Below are 22,086 nucleotides of genomic sequence, written 5' to 3'. Positions count from 1 at the left end.
AAAAGAAAAAAGGGGGAAAAAAAGAAAAAAAAATCCTGTGGCGCGCCGCCTGGTTCCCGGGAAGACTCGCCAGCACCAGGGGGTGGGGGAGTGCGAGCTGAAAGCTGCTGGAGAGTGAGCAGCCCTAGCAGGGATGGACATGATGCTGTTGGTGCAGGGTGCTTGTTGCTCGAACCAGTGGCTGGCGGCGGTGCTCCTCAGCCTGTGCTGCCTGCTACCCTCCTGCCTCCCGGCTGGACAGAGTGTGGACTTCCCCTGGGCGGCCGTGGACAACATGATGGTCAGAAAAGGGGACACGGCGGTGCTTAGGTAGGAGGAACGGCGTGCTTTTCGTACTTGTCTCAGTCTTTCTTTCTGTCTCTCTTTCCACCCTTCTTGCCTTTTTTTTTTTAACACTGAGTAATAATGCTGATGGTGATCACCATAAACACACACACACACACATACACACTCAAGAAATCCAGGTGCTGGATCTGCCTGGAGCCTGGCCCCTTTACGCTGGGGCAGGTAGCAAGCTGGACGCGTGATGCTAAAGCACTTTGCCGGAAAGCCAAGTAGTCCTGGGATGAGTGAAGAGTGAGGTTTAGGAGGGGCAGATGCCACTTTGAAACTCAATTCACAAGGTCTGTGTTTTACTGTCATGGGGTACTCTTGGAGAGTCTGACAAGTTTATCAGGTTTGTTTCTATTTTACTCTAGCCTAAGCGACTTTTGCAAACTGCTGGCTCCCTGCTCCCATTTATTTTCCCTTTCACTTGGACACTTAGGCTCAATTTCTCTGTCTTCAGCTTTCTTTCCTTCCACTGATTGTTTCCTCCCTTCTTTTTTCCCCTCCTCATTTTCTTTTCCTGTTTTCCCAGTTCCTTCTTACTCTCCTTTTCCTCTGTTGCCTGTTTTCATCCTTTTTCTCTTTTCTCTGTAATCTTTCCTGCATTTTCTATTATTTTCTCCTCCTGTTTATCTTCATCACTCTGATTTCTGATCCTGTTTACCCCCCCCTTTCCTCCACGCATCACCTCTCCCCATTCCTTCTTTCTCTTCCTCGTTCATGTTCATGTCCCTATTCTGTGATCTTGTCTTCCCTTTTTTGAGTCACATTTCCCATCCCTCTCCCTATTCCTTTCCCATCACCGTCACACACACATGCATGATCCCTCTGAACCCTTCCAGTTACCATTTTCTCACACTCACAAATCTGTTTCCCTTCAACACACTCACTCCCATACTCTCTTTCACATCCTCACACACACTGGCACTTCCATGCTCTAACAACCACTTTCATATTCACATTCTCTTTCACTGTCTGAAAGGCACACACTCCTTCACTGTTCCACACACTGTCACTCACACATGTGTACACATGACCCCCCATCTCTCTGTTTCTCTTGATCCCTTCTTCCTCCTCTCCTTCCTCCCTCCTTCATGTTCAGTTTTACTTCTTTTTCTTACTCTCCCTTCCTCTCTTCTTTTCCCTAAGCTTGAGCACTGAAATGTTTTGTCATTAGTGAACATCCACAGCCTGATTTTACCACTGAGCAACACTGTAGAGTGAGCTTTTTTTTTGTTTTTTTTTTCTCTTGTGAAAATATGAATTGATGATCAGCAGTGCTTAGATCTAAACAAGGCTAACACTCTTATTCCTTCATTTCCCATCTCCCTACCTTCTCCCCTTGACACCCCCAGCTGACGTACACTTCAAATCTCCCTGAAAGATCTCCTTTCTCTCCACTGGGTGGTAGTTGGCTTGTAAGTGTGCATGCACAAAATCAGTATACACGGCATATCTAAGGTGACAGAGAGTGGGATAGGTTTCTGTTTGAATTGTGCAACATATCTTAAATTTAACGATCTGGGATCTGGGTGTGGTATATGTTTTACACCTTCTGAAACATGCTTAGGACTCCAAATTCACTTGGAATACTGTTATAATTTCTGATACACACTAATGACTAATATGCTTTCATAATATGTTGTCTATGATGCTGTAAATACAGAATGCCACTGAATGTATACAAAAGTAACATATAATCTGTTTTAACTTAGTAAATACCTTTTCATTGAAGATATATGTCACATAGAGGATATAAATAAAACCCCCATTTATGTTCTTTATATTAAGTTTGTTTTGGAAGTTTGAACAACAGTGGTGAGCGTGAAACACTACCTTGAGAGGCTGCAAACACAGATCATGGGAGCTGCAATCTATGTGTGTGTGGCAGCATATTGCTTATTTGTAATGAGCATGAACATTTCAACCTAAAGGGTTTGTTACACTACTTGTCTTGGATGATATATCTTGGCATTTTGTTTCTAATGAATCTAATACCTGCTATAGCTAATTAAAATATCTGAAACTACATTCTGCTTCTAGGAGACCTAGGTTTAGTTCTCTCATTGGTTAGACTACTGAAGCTTCTCTAGCTAGTTGGGGCAGTATCCTTCCAGTGTTGTTGCTTTGGTGCAGCCCTTGTTTACTTGTGTACACTGTAACACATCCTTTGAGATGCTCTATTCTGACTTTTGTAATATCTTAATGAGGGAGCTTTTGACTCTTAAACTTTTTAAAAAGAATAAAATCTCTGTCTCTTTTAAGTGATGTTTCTACCAATTACAGTGTTTATTTTTTCAATAACCACAATAGTTTCTTGTCGTATGAAACAGAAGTCTGATCTACATTACTTTTTACCCAAAGTAATTCGCTTATAGTAATTCTGTAATTCTCTAGGGAGTATCCCACTTTTTACCTTTTTACATTGTCTGTAGGTTTTTTTAAACTATTTTAATATATACGTTTATAAGAAATTCTCTGTTAAAAATTGTTCAATTCTATCATTTATTTTTCTTGACTCTTCCTTCTGCATCTGGTATTTGCTCTGTTCACACCAATGCAGACAGAGCTTAAGGACTGTCAATTGAGTGTGTAAGTCAGGTGTCACATTTTTCATCAAAAGTAATGTCACAGTTATATTTTACATTTTTACATTGGAGATTTAGAATCATATTTGATGTTGCTCTCTAATTCATTAGGAAACAAAACAAAGCAAAATTTGCCTTCAAATATACACCCCCTCCCATCAAAGTACAAAAATCTAGTGCTCAAGAGAACACTTTACTGAAATTACATGATATCATTTATTAAGCTTTACCCAATATGCTCTGTTTTTTAATGTAACACATTCCTCAAAGTGTCTCTAAGAAAGAACAAATAGTGGCATAACAGTTATCAAATAACTTTAAGAGCTAAAGGCCTGAAAGTGCAAACATGTCAGTCAGTGACTCTGTTGCTTGTGGTTGCATTAATGAAATAGAAGTGTCAAGGTCAAATGATACATTTCTATCTCCTAAATGCCAGAATGCCTGTTTTAGAGAAAAAAAAAAAAAAATCAGGGAAAACAAAACTTTCCTTAAGTGGCATTATAATACAACAGGGAAACCGTTCTGTGATCTACTAACTATAACTATCATTTTACAAATCATCTTCTCTGTTTAGCTTAAATAGTGGACTTACAATGAAACTTCTTTTAATAACTACAGCATTCTTATCATTTTAATTTTGCTTTTAAAGTTAGTGAAGCAATATATTAAGTGTCAAAATTTCCCTTACTCCTAACAATGTTATTCACTGATAAATCTCTGAAGGATTCATTTGAGCTATTTGGACCTTTCTGATAGAGTTTTAATGATGCATCTATTCAATACAGAACCTTTGGTACTGCCTTTACTTAAACTTTGGATTTCAGTACATGCATGTATGTCTTAGAATACATTGTAATTTGCTACAGACACAAATTAATGTTTTCATTAACTTATTAACTATTGACTTCAATTGCTCTATGTTTAATTCATATTAGTAGTTTATACCTAACAAAATTTGTTAATCTGCCTATGGAGAAATTAACTTTTTCTCCAATCTTCAAATTGCATTTTGTAGTACACGGAAGATAGGAGTTAATGTTTTGTGATGTGACATAGCAAAGACCAGAAGATGCTAGAACCACATTGGTCACATTTTAGGACCCTCTATTTCTAGACCTGGAGAATCAGGGGAAGCATAACAGGGCTCTGGATCAATATGTAAATTTTAGATGATTTTTTAAAATATAGTTTTGCAGTCACTTTAATGTAAGTCAGTTTTTTATTCTTATCATATGAATAAACACAGTTATGTTAACATGTCCAAAATGTTTAATATTCTTTGGAAACAATACAAGGAATAGCCTCATTTATATCCTCTTAGTGACTGAACATTTTTTAAACATGTCATTTTTAAGCTAATTCTTTCAGTCTGTTTCTACCTCAGCTCTTACGTATGATTTTTGTACATTTTAAGCCGCCTTCCTGATATGAATTCAAAAAATCCTTTTCTCTACTTGTCATGCTTTAATCAAAGAAAAGAAGAGATTCTTTTCTTAAATGTGATATCTTCTTTTACCTTAGCAAAGTTAAACACAACTCTGTCATTTTAATATAGTAGGTTTGAATGGAAGTTATATATGAAATCCCAATATAATATTGTAATAAAAGGGATGATTTTTGCTTACAACAGAGAATATAGAGCACATTTCCACAGAAGATATTTTTATTGGAAGCCACAAAACTTTCTCAAGTAGATTTATAAGTGGATATGATGAGTATTTATCACTTTTCAGAACTATTTGTCCAAAACATTGGCATTTTGATTAGACTTCATTAATTAGTTTTGTTTTGAAATGCTTGCTATTGGTTATAAGAAAGTAAAGAATTTATTTATGAGACTGCAGAATTACCTATAGCAATATAAATCAATTGTGCTGTACTTTTAGGTTTCATCACATTGTCTCACATTGTTGAGTCATTCTTGCACATTGATGCAATACATATTTTAAATACATTGTTTAACTATATAAGCATTTTCAATTTAGAACATTAGAGCATTATTTAAAGACCTAAATGCTTATTCAGTAGTGTTGGACAAATATATTTAAAATTCTGATTTTTTCCCCCTTCTTCAAAAAAGAAAGGGAAATAGATTATCCTAGTGTGTCATTTTGGAAAAAATGTGTTCTAGAATACCGAATAAAATGCTACACCATTACCTGTAGTGATTTGCAATGCTGTTCAATTAGCATGACGTATTACTTGGTATATCTGTTATGTTAAAGGACAGTGTAGTTATTTTAAAGTTTTCAAGATAGATTTATTTTGCCCAGCCTTTTTTGTTTAGAAGAGTTGATAAACCTATATGATTGTGTAAATCTTTGAACACATTCTTGTTAATGAAGTACTTATTTTCAGTAGATTGGCTTTGCAATTGAACAGCTCCATGGAATAAGTTAATTCTGTAATACCTGACTTCTGAAGAACTTAGGGAAAGGTTCACACCTTGTTTGTGACAGTTCTGGACCTGATTGAACAGTCCAACTTTCATTCTGTACCCTGTGCTAGTGGAGATAGATGGCAGAGCTAATCCCTGAGCCTGCATTTCCCAGGCAGCCTTCATCATCTGTTTTCATGTTGTGCAGTTGCCCAATGGAGGGTAATTTTGGAGGAAGGGAAGATCTATGAAGAGTCTGACTCCACAGTGTTTCTCCCCTTCTTCATGGCTTTGGACAGGGTCCAGCAGTGTCTCCCATCTCCCAGTTGGACCTCCATTCTCCATCATCTACCAGATAACTGGCTCTTGGGCTTCTGTTTACGCTCTCATCTCTTTGTTCTTCTCTCCTAGGAATAGTAGTGGCTTCCTGCTGTTTGAACTCATGGGTTGTCTTACCATTATCTATACAGCTTCTCAGTTCTACACACTTTGCAATCAATTTCTTTCATTACATTCCCTGTTTTAAATGTCCAGAATGTTTTAACTTTTGCTGGTGGAAACTTGATTGATATATAGTGAAAGGTAATAATTTCAGTGATTTTAATTATATTTGATTAAATGACTGCTTTACCCATGGCACCATAAATGTTGCTTACCAGCACTGGGTATAATAGCTGTTGAGGGAGACATGCATAGAAGTTAAACCATAATGACATTGGGGCATATTACAAAGAAGAAAGATGGATTTATTTTCCCACACCCAGATTATAATGAGAATAATAAACCAAATGTGTAAATATTTAATTAAATATATGCCGATTAATAATATTTGAGGAAATAATGTTGTTAAAGGTGGGAAAATAAAGACATTGATTAATAAATATTGGCAAGACTCAGTAATTCCATATCTTTTTTTTTTTTTTTTAACTGAGTGAAAGTAAAGGAGGGCTAAACTGTTCGTGGATATGGGATCAAAATGCTGAGATAATTCCTACTGAGTTGCCTATTGAAATCAATAGGAATTAAAGGCCTTTCTTTTATGTAGCTTAATGCCTGAGGAACTAATCAAAATTTCCAGTTTCTTATGAAGTATATGGTCATAACAATGCCCATGATTCTGGTGTTTGACCACCGTAGGAATTAGTCTCTCAAGCCATTTGAGACTTTTGATTAGAAATCAAATCACTTGTATATCATATTCAACATGACATAAATTAAGACATTGTAGACATCATGTAATGTACATAGAAGAGCTGAGGGAAGATTCATTAATAAGGGTTTTTTTTTGTTTTGTTTTTTGTTTTTTTTTCCCCTTGTTAACTGAGTATTAGATCATTTGGCATCCTTCCTTTAACTTCTTCAAAATAATTTCTAAAGGCACTGTGTAGGTGTAGTCTACTTTTGGTGTATTTCTCCATGCTTTTGCAAGAAAGATGGTAATTTAAAAACCATCATTAATGAAGTGAGCCTCTCTCAAGGATGTTCAAGAGAGGATTTCTGAATTGGGAGGGAAGTTGGACTTATTGATCTCTGCCATGCCATCCTTTTCAAAGGTTTGCTGATCCATTATAGATTGTCATAGACGCTTTCCATGTATAAGAGAAAATAAAATTTATTGCTCTTTCTTTCCTAGATGCATCGTATTACCTGCCTTTTTGCTTTTGTAGAGGGATTTTAAAATTGGGTCACATGCTCTTTTGTCAGGTATTTTATGTGTTTCGGATGCACCAGTGGAAACAAGAACTTCCCATCTCCTAGAGAGTAAAATTTAGGATTTTTGTACATGGTCATACTCATTATCAAATCATATTTTAATTAGTCCCCTGTATCTAAAAATGTAATATCATTTGAAAGATAGTGAAGAAATTTAATAATACCAAAAAGTTCTTTGGTGTTTTGTTAAAGTGTACTTTCTGTTCTCTGCTATGTTCATTTTAATTGACAAACCAGCCGGGTGTGTAAGCACTATAACTCTTTCTAGGGCCTTAACACCAAACCTTACATATATCAGGCTAGCATCTACTATTTTTTAGATTAATGACTCCATAGAAGGATAAGTGAAGGGATAAATGTGTTTGTGCTTTAATTTATTAGTTATTTCACATTTTAATAATTGTAGTATATTTAATATTGTGTTGGGTCTGCATATTTATAGTGATTAAGTATATTATATAAGTATAATCACTATATAAGTGTAAGTATATAAGTATATAGTGATTAAATATATCAAATCCTTATATATCACAAGTCTCTGTCTTAAGTGATTGCTGCAGAAATCCCAGTGGGTTAAGACAGATACATTGGAATCATTCAGTGTAAGACACAGTCTACTGGTGGGTCTTGAAGAAATGTACTGGATACTAAAGGTATTTTTTTTAAATTAAATGTACTAAGTAGAGTAGAAGGTGAGTACTGTTTGAGAAAACTTCTATGTGTGTGTGTGCGTGTGCATGCATACACATGCTTTGTCAAGATTTTAGATGTTTTGCTTACTGAGGGTTTAAGCAGGGTAAGTTTGAAATGCAGTGGTATGGTTGTAAGATTTTAAGTTGTAGTTATAATTTTAAGAAGATCAAAGATTTTAAGTTATATAGTAAGGCTTTTGCCGTTTGCAGTTCTAATCAAATAAGAGGAACAGTTCAAAATAGTAATATGTCTATTGTGACCTCTAACATTTTTTGTTTCTACCTGAATTCATGAGCCTCTTCTTCCTTTTCCCTAAGATTTCAATTAAATCAGATCAATAAAGATACAGAGGTAGAGAGAAATGGCTATTTGCTATGGACAAATAACTCTCATTTGAAGAGTAACTATATGCCCCAAACCTGAGCAGAACTTTTGTATCATTCCAACCATCTCCCAGAGGTAGGTCAACAGTACTTTATAAACCACAGGGTATTGCTACTAGCACATAGAATTTTAATGTGGTCATATGGCTTTGATTTATAATGTTGAAGAGGTTATCTATTAGCATAGTGGTTTCTAAGCCATATCATATCAAGTTCTGAATCCTGACAGAGGACCTTTGATGCTCTTAAGCAACCAGTTGGCATGGGAATTGGCCTTTTAATCACTTTCTCTAGGAAAAGGGGAATATAGGAAAGGAGGAATTTGGCGGTGTTGCCAGCATTAAGTGTTGTTCTTTTGAACAGTAGCCAGGGCATTATACTTTCCAGATAGCTGATAATTTGTTCAATTTAAGGAAGATGTTTATAACCCTTTTTGGTCCAGAACTAAATTGTTCTTTAGTGAATTTCACTAAGTTGTTTGGACACAGGTCCAGTGCCCAAACTGATGCTACAAGATAGGGTTTCTTTAAAGCTATAGCTATTGCCATAAAGTAGTGAAAGGTTTTGGGTGATTTAAAAGGGCCATGGAAAAAATGTGTTCAGTTGTCTTCAGAAACCCCTTTCCCCTCATGCAACTGAATTAAATTTAGAGATATTAAAAGGATTTAAGAGACATTGTGAACAGAATTGCTGTAATCAGAAAGCAAGAGTATTGTTTGTATCTTCTCTGCAATAACATTATATACTATTGTATCGAGATATTAAATGAATAAATCAAAGGAATCATAATGTTTTCTTAATCTTACAGATAACATATTTCTTATAGGAGAACATCTTTAGATATGTTTGGTTTATAAGCAACCTGTTTTCGATTAATATCTTGTAATTGGTCAGCGGGATTGATGGCATCTGTACTGCCTAACATTGCTCGACACAATTTTTAGTGCTCAAAATCTGAATGTTGTATGAAGGAATTGAGGGTGAGAAAGAAGAAGAGGCAAGGGGAGGAAAAGAGGGATGAAGGGGGGAAGGTGTGTTATGTGAATGACTTCTGATCAAACTATCTAAAACTTCACATCACTGGGATGACAAAATTAAGCCCATAATTTGTACTATATTACAATAAAAATGAATTAATAATAAAATAATATTTGTATTTAAAAGAATATAATAAACTAATTCCCATGAAAATGAATAAATTTCATTTCATATAATTCATTAAATAATTGGAATAATCCCAAATCTACACCTTTCCCATGATGAAATAATGTATGTTATACAAACTGAAGCTCTAAAATTATATTTTGCATTCAAATATATGTCTTTGTTCCAAGTTACTAGTTCATTTATGTTTACTTTAAAAGATAGCTAGTAACTTTGGACTTTGGCCTGCAGTGGGATCAGGGGCTAATTTTTTGGAGTATTTTCACAACAGGAAATTATATATAAATCTTTGAATAATTGCTCCTCTGTCTTATTGAGCATATGTCACTGATCAATTTTTTTCTCATACATCATTAATGTGAAATAATAGATATAAAAAGTTATTTTTGCTTATGTACAACGTTTATCTTCTTTTGTAATTGTTTAGTTGCACTGAAACCTGTCATGCTTTGACATGTTGAGAATGGGAGTGATGAGAATTTGAATTCCTATTTCTCTAATTACTAACTAGCTACATGACCTTGAACAAATACCTTATTCTCAATTAGTATGTTCCTAACAGAACTACATGGATTACATGAGATAATACATGTAAAATGTTACCACAGTATACTTAACACATAGTAAGTACTACATTTATATTAGCAAATAATTTTATGTTGCTTTTCTTTTCTTAATTTGAAGTTTATGGCAGTGTTTACTTACTGATATGATTTTTAAATCATTGCTTCAATTATTTGTGGACCAATCGTGCAGTATCTGTTGAATGTATATTTTTGCTGTGATTTCAATAAAATAACATTTGTTAAATAGAACACCAGGATATCAGGTAGTGATCTGTGGTTGAACAACAACAACAACAACAAAAAAGCCAAAACCAAAACAAAACAGAACAAAAACAAGGAGAAAGGGAAATAGAGGAGTTTGTTACTCACAGGTCCTGGAGGAGACACATGGCACACTCCAGGGGCCACATGGGAAGTCCAGGCAAAGAGATCAGCTACACCTGGAGTACATGCCTTAATGAGGGTCAATGGGTGGAGTGTTTGGGGGTTCCTTGGTTCAGAGCCTATTGGTCAATTCTAACCAAAAAGAGCAGAGTTTTATTTTAGGCTCCCAGAAGGAGAAGATACACAAGGGAAGACAGGAAGGGAATGTTGCTCACAGGGACTGCTGGGTAAGTCGTATCAGGAACTTGGATTTGCTTATGACTCTTCTGGAGATGCGCGAGTGAAGGGGCTAGTGTCAGTCAGTTCAAGATTCCTGAGTGCCACTTGGCCTCATGGAATGGATGTGTAGGCAGGGATAGCCTGGAGTGGTTTAGCTAAACTCTTGACGTTTTGTATTTTAGAGATTCTGTTTAATGGACATACTTGCATTTTTGTTGTTGAGCCCCATAAGCAAATGCAGTAACTCAAATCTGGAAGTGAAACATACCAAAAGAGGCTTCCCAATTATCAGAGTGCAGACCCAGAGCACTCGATAGCAGATAAACTACAAATTTTATACTCAACAGACTGATGGTGATTTGACTCACTTAACGGAAGGAAGAAATCACTGTAATTGGGTGGTCACATGTGACGTTGAGAACAGAGGAAGAAATGAAAACAGGCAGAAAGAAGAAATGAAAGGTTAGAAAGTACATGTGATGAGAATGAAATAGAGGGTGAAGATTAACATTTGTGAAAGTTTAGGAGAAAAGAAGTGATAACTGGTGACAACAGTAGAATAGTCAATAGGAGAGTGAGAATTAAAAAGAGTCAACTGTGTATTCTGGTTGGGGTAGCAAATAATTATTCAGGATTAGATAGGCTCTTATGATTTTTTAGGTCATCTGTATGTATGCTGAAGGCATCACAGTTCAGAAGCAATCTGTATGGGCAAGAACTTTCCATATATATCACCATTTTATCCATACACAATAAACTCAGGATAAGCTCAGAAAATATGAATGCTTGCTTTAATTTTGCATATTTGCCAAATGCACAGAAGAATGATTTAGGTTCATAATCATGACGAAGCCATCATCATCATGATTCAGATTCAACTAACAGTCACTGAGTGTCTATATGACGTACTTTCTCAACAATATGCAGTAAGTTACTGCTTTCCCAGTTTTATCGCCAAGTAAATTCAGGCTTAGAAAAATGAGTTAACCTGCCGCAGGTAAAATGGGTAGCAGCTGAGCCAGAATTGAAATCTAGGTCCTTTTATCCCAAGCCCCATGGCATTTCTTCTATCTTGTGTCTCTCCCTAAGAAAAAGATCAAAATGGTTGATAAATTTGTTGCTTATTCAGTTACTAAAAATTTGTTAAGCACCAGCCACATTTTACCTACTGTTAAGTCAGTAATGATTAAAAAAAAATCAAGGTGTGTTATATGTTTGAGGAAAAATGTGAGATTATTTTAAATGAGATTAAATACATAGTGTATATTACATAGTCAAGCATTTATTAGATTGGAAAAGAGTGAATTCTTAAATCTATAAATATTATGAAATAAAATCTCTCATCCAATAATGATTTCATCCCTAATTATTAGAAGCTACTGATAATACAAGAGAAAAAAATGAACAGCTTTTGACTATCATTTAAAGTTAGGCATTATCCATTGCCTACTTTATTGAATCCTCATAACAGCCTATAATTTTTCTACTTTGTAAGTGAAGAAACAGATTCATAGGTGAATAACTTTATTTTTGTATTTGTTTAATTTTTTTGTATTTATTTAATTTTTAACTTTAATATAGATAGTAAATGGTGTAACCAGGACTTGATCCTAGGCGTGTGTGTCTCCAAGACCCATGCTCATCTTTTTATAGAAGTTGTAATATTTCTTGGAGCATTTTAACAAAAAGAAGCAGCAGTAGTTCTTTGCTGTATTATTCCAACTTTCCAATTAAATCATTGGAATACTCATTCTGGCATAACTCCAAACAGCTGTACCAGGTTGATTTCAAACCCTCCCTTGAAAAGGACTAGGCAGCCTTAGGTTCGTTGAGCACCTTTATTTCCCAAAGTAGATGGGAAGATCAAACAGATTTGAGGACCTCTAAAAGATGTTTTTATTCTAATTTCATTGAACATGTCAATCATGTTACTGAATCATATGGTTAATTGTAGTCAGTGGATAAAATGAAACATATTGGAACTACATAATTTGCCTTTTTCTGCTAACCAATAGAAGGAGTATGTGTAGTTTATAGTCTAATTGAATGAAAACTTGTTTTTAATCTGATGGTGTGTAATTGAAGCATCTTCTTTACTGTGCTTTAGTATCCAACTTCTGAAGATTTTAAAATGTGTACCCAAGAGGAGAGTTTCACATTGACTTGTTTTTTGTCTATCCAAAGATTTCCCAAAATAAAGTCCTATTTTTGTCTTACATAATTCAAGAACATTTTCAACCTCTCTAGACCCGTTCTAACTCTTCTTTCTCTGAATGCCGAATTTCTGCACATTTCCATTTTATAGTGTTTATTCCATCAGCTTTATATTATGGTAGACTGTTAAATGTTTGAGTCTGCGAAGAAATGTAACAGCTACTGTCTTATTTAACATCATTTACTTATATTATTGCAAATCCTTCACAGAACTTTGCATATTGCTATTTGCATGAAATATATTTAATAAATATACTTTCATTGACTCTTCATCTTTCTTTCTTCTATCAAGAATTTGTTTTGTATTTTTTCCTACTAATCATATAGTTTTTTCCATAGGGAACATGTTCTTTCAGATAGTCACACATGTTTTAGAGCATGTAATTTTTGAATCCCCATCAGACACTAGACACTTCCCATGAGTTTGAGCTACAGTCGTAAGAGATAAGATCCCCTCCATTGAATTTACATTATAGTTCAACCTGTATCCTTTAACAGTGTTGTGTAGTATAAAGAACTTGGGTTTAATTTTGACTTCACCAGCTATTAAGTCTGAGACTAATAGTTTCTGAGACTCAGTTCTCTCATCTCTAAAATGGAAATATTGATCGCTTCCCCTGTACTTACTGTAAATCCTAGTAAGAAGCCAATGAATGTGTGCAAAGCAGAATTCTGCACATAGTTGGTGCTCAGTGTCATTGTCTTTTCTTTCTCTCTTCCTCATGCCTCCTTTAATATAGCTGTAACTTATGGCCAAGACTACCTAGTTGAAGGAATTGTTATGTGTTATGTTGTGTCTCCCTATTCTATTTGTTCCCCAATAATTCTGAGGCTCACTTAATTTTAAATTCATGGTATCTTTCTGATACTTTGAAAAGTAGGTTTAACTGGAACAGATGATAGCTATCTCATTCATCTTGTTTCTATTTCCTGGACTCATTTTTTTCTTCTGGGATATTTTCCCTCCTTCATACTGTGCTCTCTTTTGAATAGTTTTGTATGTGGATTTCTTCCTAAATTTGTTGTCAGTTTTTGACATATTTTGAATGTCCACGAAGGTTATATTTTCTTCTTTACAATTTCTTCTGTTAGCATAAAAACGTACTTGTCATTATGTGTTTTTTTTCTAAAATCCTACACTTTTCTCGATTTACTTTCATTATGGCTTTTGTTGGTTGGAATGGTAATATATATAAAGACTACTTCATAATTATCACCTGGTCCTCTGATTAACAATTTGGAATTCCTCAGCAAATGATTCTTCATTTAAATAGCATTTCTGTACTTTTGCCACTTCATTTCCTGAATTATTCTGAGCCTCCAACCCCTAATGGAATGGATGACACTTCTCTCTGTATCTCAACAACTGATAAGCTGATTCTCTGACTTTTCCTGGAGTATTCTAAAAATTTCCTTTATATGTGTTATACATAATTGGTTTCTGGCAGGGAATGTACAGACTTTATCACCTACTTTCAAGGAGCATACAATTGATTAATGTTTATATAGGGAAATCACTTAAAGGCAAATTCTTGTTAATTTCCTTCATTTACATTAAAAACTCTATTTACCTTTTTCCCCCCAGTACGGGGATATTTTGCTTTTTCACATTCATCCTAAACTTTTCAATATCCTCATCATTTTCCTACTTCTAATTACTATTCAAGTGTATTTAGGTTAGGCCCTTAAAAAATGATGTCATATTTCTTTGAATCATTAAATAAAATTGAATTAGGAAACTGCTTAAGATTAGGTCTGTATAAAATGGGTTAATGATAGTATTCAACCTATACGTTGTAAGAATTAAAGGTTGAAAATTCCATAGCACCCTGTGTGGTACAAAATAAACAGTACATAAATGCTATTAGGATTTTTATAATTATCATTACAATAGACCTTCATTAATAATTTTGGGGTTTAGCTTACAGCAGACAAAATTAAGATTCTCTGGTAATGTGCTTACTTCTATATGATCCAGCATGCTATAGGGACTTACTTCATGAATTATCCTTTATTTCAGATAGGGCTTTTTTGCTATTGCCTCCTCTTTTGTGGGACTTTCTTTTCCTTATCAATTGGTTTTCCAGAATGGCTTTTCAGTAATTTCCAAGTTCTAATCATTTTCTAAAATTAGCTTTATGCTAATTTTTTCATGGAAAAATTTTTATTAATCGCTCAGAATTAAAATATTGAAAGCAAAAATTTAAACACATGGATATATTTATATATATCCCCAAATTTGTGTATCCAAATTTATACATATATATGTATCTGCACATTTATTTCCTTTATGACTTTGTAAGCCTAGTAACCTTGCATTAATTTTGGATATAACAAAATAAGTTTAGTGAAAATAAGCAGTTCTTTCCTTGAATTTTAGTTATTTATGTACATGTTTTATGAAATACCTCAACCTCACTATATTCTGTGGTATTTTTTTAAATGTAATACTACCTAAAAATAAGATTTCTTGGGTTTTTTTTTTTTTTTTGGATTTGATTAAGTAAAATCACTTAAATTCTAGAGTGAAGGGTGCTATAGTGCTTTTCCTTCCTTTTTTTTTTTTTTTTTCTTTTTTTCTTTTTTGAGTAGAGGCTCATAAAATAGGATATCACAAGTGGGGAGGAAGAATTAAGTTCCAGGCTAATGGAACCAAATACACATAAGGGTGGGAGAATTGTGAAGAATAGTTGTCATGATAATGATGATAATGCCTATGATTTCTATAGCCTGGTATGAAAATAATCTAAAATTCATAAAACTAGGAAGGAAACTCATTGGAGGTTTTCCAAATATCTTAGAAGTTCCAAATGGGTATACTTAATATTACATGCCTTGGAGATTTAAGAAACAGATCTTTAATTTGGTTTTAAAGGTAAAGAACTTTTGTTTTCTGATGCTGCAGTATATGTCACCAGACATTCAGTGGGAAATTCAATAAATAGTTTATTTGATTGTTTTACATTTCTTTGAACTACTCTTAACCACTGACTTGTTATTCCTATAAATTAGAGACATACTCTAGGATAAAAATTAATTTATAAAAGTTAAATTAGATTGTGACATTCGCATCTTAGTTATATTCTTTAGAAAAATTCGATAGAGGAGGTTTGATATATTTTAAGATTAAATGGGAATATTGATTCTGATCATCTTTAGTACCAAAAAAGAATTAAAATTAAAGGCTAACAAAAGTTTTCTTCTTAATGGAAGAGTCAACTTATTATATATTTGAAATTATTTTATTTTGGTATAAACAAATAGGTTGGTAGTCAAACAGGGAAATAGCTATTGTCAGTCAAATTAATTAAAACAAAAAGATTGTCGAAGAGTTTAGATTTAATTTTGCATGCAGAAAAAATCTGACATATAAATTTACATAAATTATAATGGTGTAGTTATATAAATTTTGATTAAGAAAAAATGTTATATTGTATACAGTTGTTAAACTATTTTATGAGGAAATGACAATTTATGTGGCATGATGTTTTATATAATGAATTATAAATTTATTGCATTAACAGAAATACATTTAAAACAAATATATAAAATAAGTTCTTGCTAATGGGCCTCCATTTATAGAAAAATTAGACTTTGGTATATTTTTTCAAATTTTTCTTTATGTTCAATAAGAGTTTTCTAAGAAGAAATAAAATACCAGCATTTTAAATGGTGATTCCTTCAGTCCCAAAGAAGTCTATACATTAGTAAACATTTTACTGGTTCAGACACTATATTTACTGTCATTAAGAATAATTAATATACTTAAGTATTATAAAAATATTATAATTTATTTTTTAAGAAATTTAATTTAAAAATTTTAAATATTGCTCTAAATCTATTTGTTCTCCATATATTATTTTACTTTGACTGATAAACAGTAAAAGATACTGTGGGATGATGGATATCAGAAAATGAAAATGATATAATTGCCAAAACTATATTTAATTATTTAGTATTATTTTTTCTATACTTAAAATCCTTTAATGTAGACTCTCTGGCTATTTTATAATAGACTATAACTCAAATAAAGTAGAAATCAAATATGATTATACATATATCTTATTAATTTTGAATTAAAATTTAAACATATTTATTTCATACTTGAAAATAATAATTGTATTTTGAGATGTTGTATTGCTTATGTTACCTTACTTAAATATCACAACATCCTCATGGGGGAAGCAGGACCAGTGTTAAAGTTCCAGTTTTACATAGGAATAAACACAGGTTTAAGTATTTAAAGACATCTTGGTTTATGAATAATTATGACGTCTTTTCAAATTGAAGCTCAGTCTGAGTTCTTGCTCAATACATTTTTCTTCATATTACTGATTACATGAATTACCCAATGTTACGGATTTTATCTTTTTTCTCAGGGGCTTTGGGCTTCCATATTGAGTATACCTATCATAACTAGGGATACCTCTAACTTCCACTATTTTGTGCTCTATTTCCATCACATGTTACCCTCTCCCACAAAATAAGTATGTGTTAAGTAAATAATGGAAGCATCTAAGAGGAAATAAAATCACATGAAAAAAAGAAAATAAAGACTATGGAGTCAAAATTAATGTTTTCCCATTGTTACATTATAGCCATCTCTTTTATCATTGCCGTGTTTTTTCTTTTTGCTTTGATACCTTCTTCCCTTCACTCTGTACCCCAAGAAAAAAAAGTACCCGGAAGTGTTGACTATCTCTTAATGCCAGTTCTTTAACTAATTACTCAATGGAGAAATTATGTTACCTTCTCGCTTAATTTGGGGTATAGAGTTCAGAAGGAGAAAATTCTTTGCAGAAAGAAGTACTTACATAGCAGTGGTTCGTTCAAAGAGAACTTTAAATGCTATAGGGTCTGTTTTTTGTCTGTCCTGTTTTTACTAGGTATATTCATCCCAAATTTTAAAAAATATATATTATTTAAGGTTGTTTTTATTAAGCATATATTTAACTTTAAAAACATTTTCTTTCCCTTTTAACTAAAAAACAAAACCAAACTACTTAAATGTAGAAGACATGGAACATTCCTTTTGGAGAAATAAAGCATCCAATTTGCATAGATAATTTCCAGTTGTAAGATAATAGAGAACTTTGATCAGTTTGCTCAGAATTTTCCCAAATGGTGTCATGGGAAAAACTAATCTATACATTGTTAATACAAAAGAATTTCTTTTAGTTGACCCATATATGATCAACACTCTTTATTTCCTCTAAAAATTTCCAACTGGTGTCCACAGCATGCAATAAACTTCTCTTTAATGTGCTCTTGAACATTTCTTTCTGTCAGTTGAATTCTGAGATAGCAGAATTGGTTAAAATATGTGTGATGAAAGTTTTGTTTCTACAAAAACAATGTTGAATGCTTTGAAAATACTCGATAAAGGCAATCGTTAAAAATAATTATGTTTAACTAGATGTAGCAGGAGTAACTAAAATATTTGTAGGAAAATAATTAAAATGTACTTGCATTCTACATTGAGAATGTTTCACAAGTATCTTTAAATGCTCATTCCACTTTGAAGAACCAGAAACCGAAAGTCCAATAATTCTAATTGGAGCATTCTGTGGTACAAGAGAGGTAGTATGATATTTTAGTGAGTAGTCATTTTTGTTAACAAAATAAGTTTACTCAATCTCTTAAGACTGGTATGTGAATATACATTTTGAAGTGAAATTAAAATATATAGGGTATGCATATCATAAATTAACTGATCAATGTGATCATTTAATTTTTTGATTAACTGATCAATATGATCTTCATCTTATTTTATAAGATGTTTCTAAATATTTTGCTATGAAGAATAATTTTCAAAGCAATGTCTCCTAATAATGTGCCCCTAGCTATCAAATGAAGCACATATCTTTACTCCATATTCTTGGAGAGGGATTAAAATGACATTTTAAAATTGGTATTTATGAAGGATAAAATAAACCATATGCCTCTTGCTCTTTGAGGGGAGGTAAAAATCATGATATGCTTATTGATACAACTAATATTTCTTGAGTACTCAGTATATGATGGTAATATTCTAGGTTCCTGAGATTCATTAAGACCAAAAAAAAAAAAAATCCCCTTTCCTCAAGGATTTTATAATCTGGCAGGTAAACTAATTGTGATAGGAGAACAACTAGAGAAGAAAATAGCATTCCTAATAAGGAGGAAAGTAATGGACACTTAGTATTCTTCTCCCTGGATACTCAACTTGAATGTCTCTTCAGGCTTCACAAAAAGTAAATGTTCTTGAGCTTTCACTTCAGGAGAACTTTTAGTGGTACCCGGCTTTAGGGGAGGTCATAGCCTCATCTCCCAAATCTTAACCACTTTGTCTTTTATAGATCCCATTATTTTCACATACAGTGTTGCACTTGATTTTCCCAACTTTCTGGTAAGTTAGGGAAGGAGTATTCTAACATCTTTGTTTTGATTTAGGTCTCAGTATACAAGGTCTCTTCTGGAGCCTGCCCTGCCACTCAGTCTGGGGTAGACCTCTGGTCAAACATGACTGGCTTTGGACACAACATGCCTATTTCCCTTAACTGATACGCTCTTTCATATGTTGTGTTAATTGTCTTTCTCCTACTGCTTTCATGTAAGAGTGGGGGGAACCTTGTATGCTTTCTGCCAAGCTTTATATCCAGGGCCAAAGTAGTGCCTCACCCCAGCTGGTGCTCAGTAAGGTTTTATTGACAAAAAAACTAAGTTTTAGAAACAAGATTTTTATTAACTGAAAGCTTCTCACTATTTAACATGACAATGTTAACTATTCATTTTACCAAATATGTAGTTTTACCAAAATTATTTTCTCTTGAATTTTTTTTTCTGAGAAGTATCTTTTCACATCATTATTCTGTATAATTTGGGAAAGAATAATTTGGGAAAGATACATATACATAAGATGAATTGCTTATGCAATTTTATTTTTTATTTTTATTTTTTTAAGAATTTTATTTATTTAATTGACAGAGAGAGAGACAGCGAGAGAGGGAACACAAGCAGGGTGAGTCAGAGAGGGGGAGGCAGGCTTCCTGCCAAGCAGGGAGCCCAATACAAGGCTTGATACCAGGACCCCAGGACCATGACCTTAGCCGAAGGCTGACTTTTAATAACTGAGCCACCCAGGCACCCCTCGTTTTATTTTTTTTCAAAAAGTGATCATATTGAGAATATTTTTAACATATCATGCAGGTGCTAAAATGACAATACTCATCTCCAAGTTGGTTATGAACTTAAATGTCAACAAATATGAATTTTTGTAAAATAGTAGTGAAAAAGTTTTATATTTATATAGCTATCAATTTAGGTTCATATTAATTTTTAGAATTTCTTGTTTACTTTTGACATTACTCTAAAACATGATATTTCTTCCTTGAGTAAAAATACTCAAATGATATTTTCATAACATGCTTATTTATGACTCTTTTAAAGTAAATCTCACTATGAAACAAGAAAAAGTCATAATCTTATAGTTATATCTGAAATCTTTCAGAAGGAGTATATTGATGTGGCCAAACATTTCTTATTGAAACTTGTGCTTAAAATTTATTTTTAAGTCTACAAGAATTATTTTAATTATATTTTGCTTCTAGACTTTTAAAAAATATTTTAACTTATTAGAAAGAAATGGGTTTACCCAATCCGCATGTAAATGTCAGCTTTTAAAAATGTTGGCTGCCTTACTGTGTGATGAAATACTGAATCACGTGTGGGGTTGTATAATTCCAATTAGAATTTATCTAAAATATTCTCCAGTTTGAGCAACTATTTATTTCATCCACAGTGTATTTCACTGGGACAAGTTAGTTTGAAGAGTATTTGACAGGGTAACCAAGGATCATAACAGTGTATAGAGTCATGTTTAGAATCACACTGCTTTGTTTTGAATCCCAACTTTGCTTCTACTTGTGGCTTTGGACAAATTGCTTACTTTGTGCTTATTCCCTGATTAGTAAAGTTGGGATAATAATAATGCATATTTTATAGGGTTGTTATGAGGATTTATTTGTATTTGTATTTAATTACATAAAAGTTTGAATTACTTAAAACTGTGCCTGGCTCACAATACACACTTAGTAAATATTGTGAATTATTACATGCTCTTTGTTAATTATGGTTCATAGGATTTGATGGGTGAGAAGAAAATTTGTGTTCAGGTATATTCTTCTTACCAGTTAGACTTACCAATAGATAATCAAATCTTGGTTCTATCTATCTATCTACTTATTTATTTGTTTTGTTTTTTAAGGATTTTACTTATTTATTTGATAGACAGAGATCACAAGTAGGCAGAGAGGCAGGCAGAGAGAGGGGAAAGGAAACAGGCTCCCTGCTGAGCAAAGAGCCCAATATGGGACTCCATTCCAGGACCCTGAGACCATGAGCTGAGCTGAAGGCAGAGGCTTAACCCACTGAGCCACCCAGGCGCCCCCAAATCGTGTTTTTTTTTTTTTTTTAAAGATTTTTATTTATTTATTTGACAGATAGAGATCACAGGTAGGCAGCGAGACAGGCAGAGAGAGCGAGGAGGAAGCAGGTTCCCTGCTGAGCAGAGAGCCCGATGTGGGGCTCGATCCCAGGACCCTGTGATCATGACCTGAGCCGAGGGCAGAGGCTTTAACCCACTGAGCCACCCAGGCACCCCCCAAATCGTGGTTTTAAATGAAACCAAGGGATGATGGATGCCTCTATAATGTATAAACACCCTTTGGGGAAAGTACGGCTTTTTTAAGCCCTCAGGTTTCAAAGTCAGAGCAATGTTGCTTCTTTTACTTCCTAGCTGTTCTGTGTTCAGGCAGTTTACTTAACCTTTCAAAGCCATGGTTTTGTTATCTATATAAAGGGGATGAATCTGTGCTTCATAGAGTTACTATGAGGAGCAAAAGAGGAAATTTATATAAAACAGTGTATGACAGGATATAGTAAGTGATTGATAGATTTGTGTTATTGCTATTATTATTATTATTTTAAATTTATTGTATAGCTAATTATTTCAGAAAGTCACTTTATTTTTTTATTTTTATTTTATATTTTTTAGATTTTATTTATTTATTTGACAGAGATCGCAAGTAGGTAGAGAGGCAGGCGGAGAGAGAGGAGGAAGCAGGCTCCCCGCCAAGCAGAGAGCCCAATGTGGGGCTCGATCCCAGGACCCCGGGACCATGACCTGAGCTGAAGGCAGAGGCTTTAACCCACTGAGCCACCCAGGCGCCCCTAGAAAGTCACTTTAAATGAAAAAATCTACAAACACAAAAATCATCTAATAAAAAGTAGAATTGCTACTGAGAACTGAATAAGAACAATATAAGAAGTGAGTGATAGGGATGCCTGGGTGGCTCAGTTGGTTAAGCCGCTGCCTTCGGCTCAGATCATGATCCCAGCGTCCTGGGATCGAGTCCCACATCGGGCTCCTTGTTCTGTGGGGAGCCTGCTTCTCCCTCTGCCTCTGCCTGCCACTCTGT

General features: G+C 33.8%; 1 protein-coding gene across 1 annotated transcript in view; it reads left to right on the top strand.

Annotated features, from left to right (window-relative positions):
- Window positions 1-133: 133 nt before the first annotated feature.
- Window positions 134-22,086, top strand: part of LOC111142964 (neuronal growth regulator 1) — an 886,535-nt gene continuing 864,582 nt past the window's right edge. Inside the window, exon 1 of the mRNA XM_022496319.1 lies at window positions 134-309. Coding sequence (XP_022352027.1) covers window positions 134-309 — 176 coding nt within the window. The remainder of the gene's footprint in view (window positions 310-22,086) is intronic.

This window comes from Enhydra lutris, unplaced genomic scaffold, assembly GCF_002288905.1.
Source record: "Enhydra lutris kenyoni isolate GAN:26980312 unplaced genomic scaffold, ASM228890v2 scaffoldscaffold9, whole genome shotgun sequence".
In the NCBI taxonomy this organism is placed as follows: domain Eukaryota; kingdom Metazoa; phylum Chordata; class Mammalia; order Carnivora; family Mustelidae; genus Enhydra; species Enhydra lutris.
Note: the sequence above shows the minus strand (reverse complement) of the source record. Positions and strands in the feature narration are given on the sequence as shown.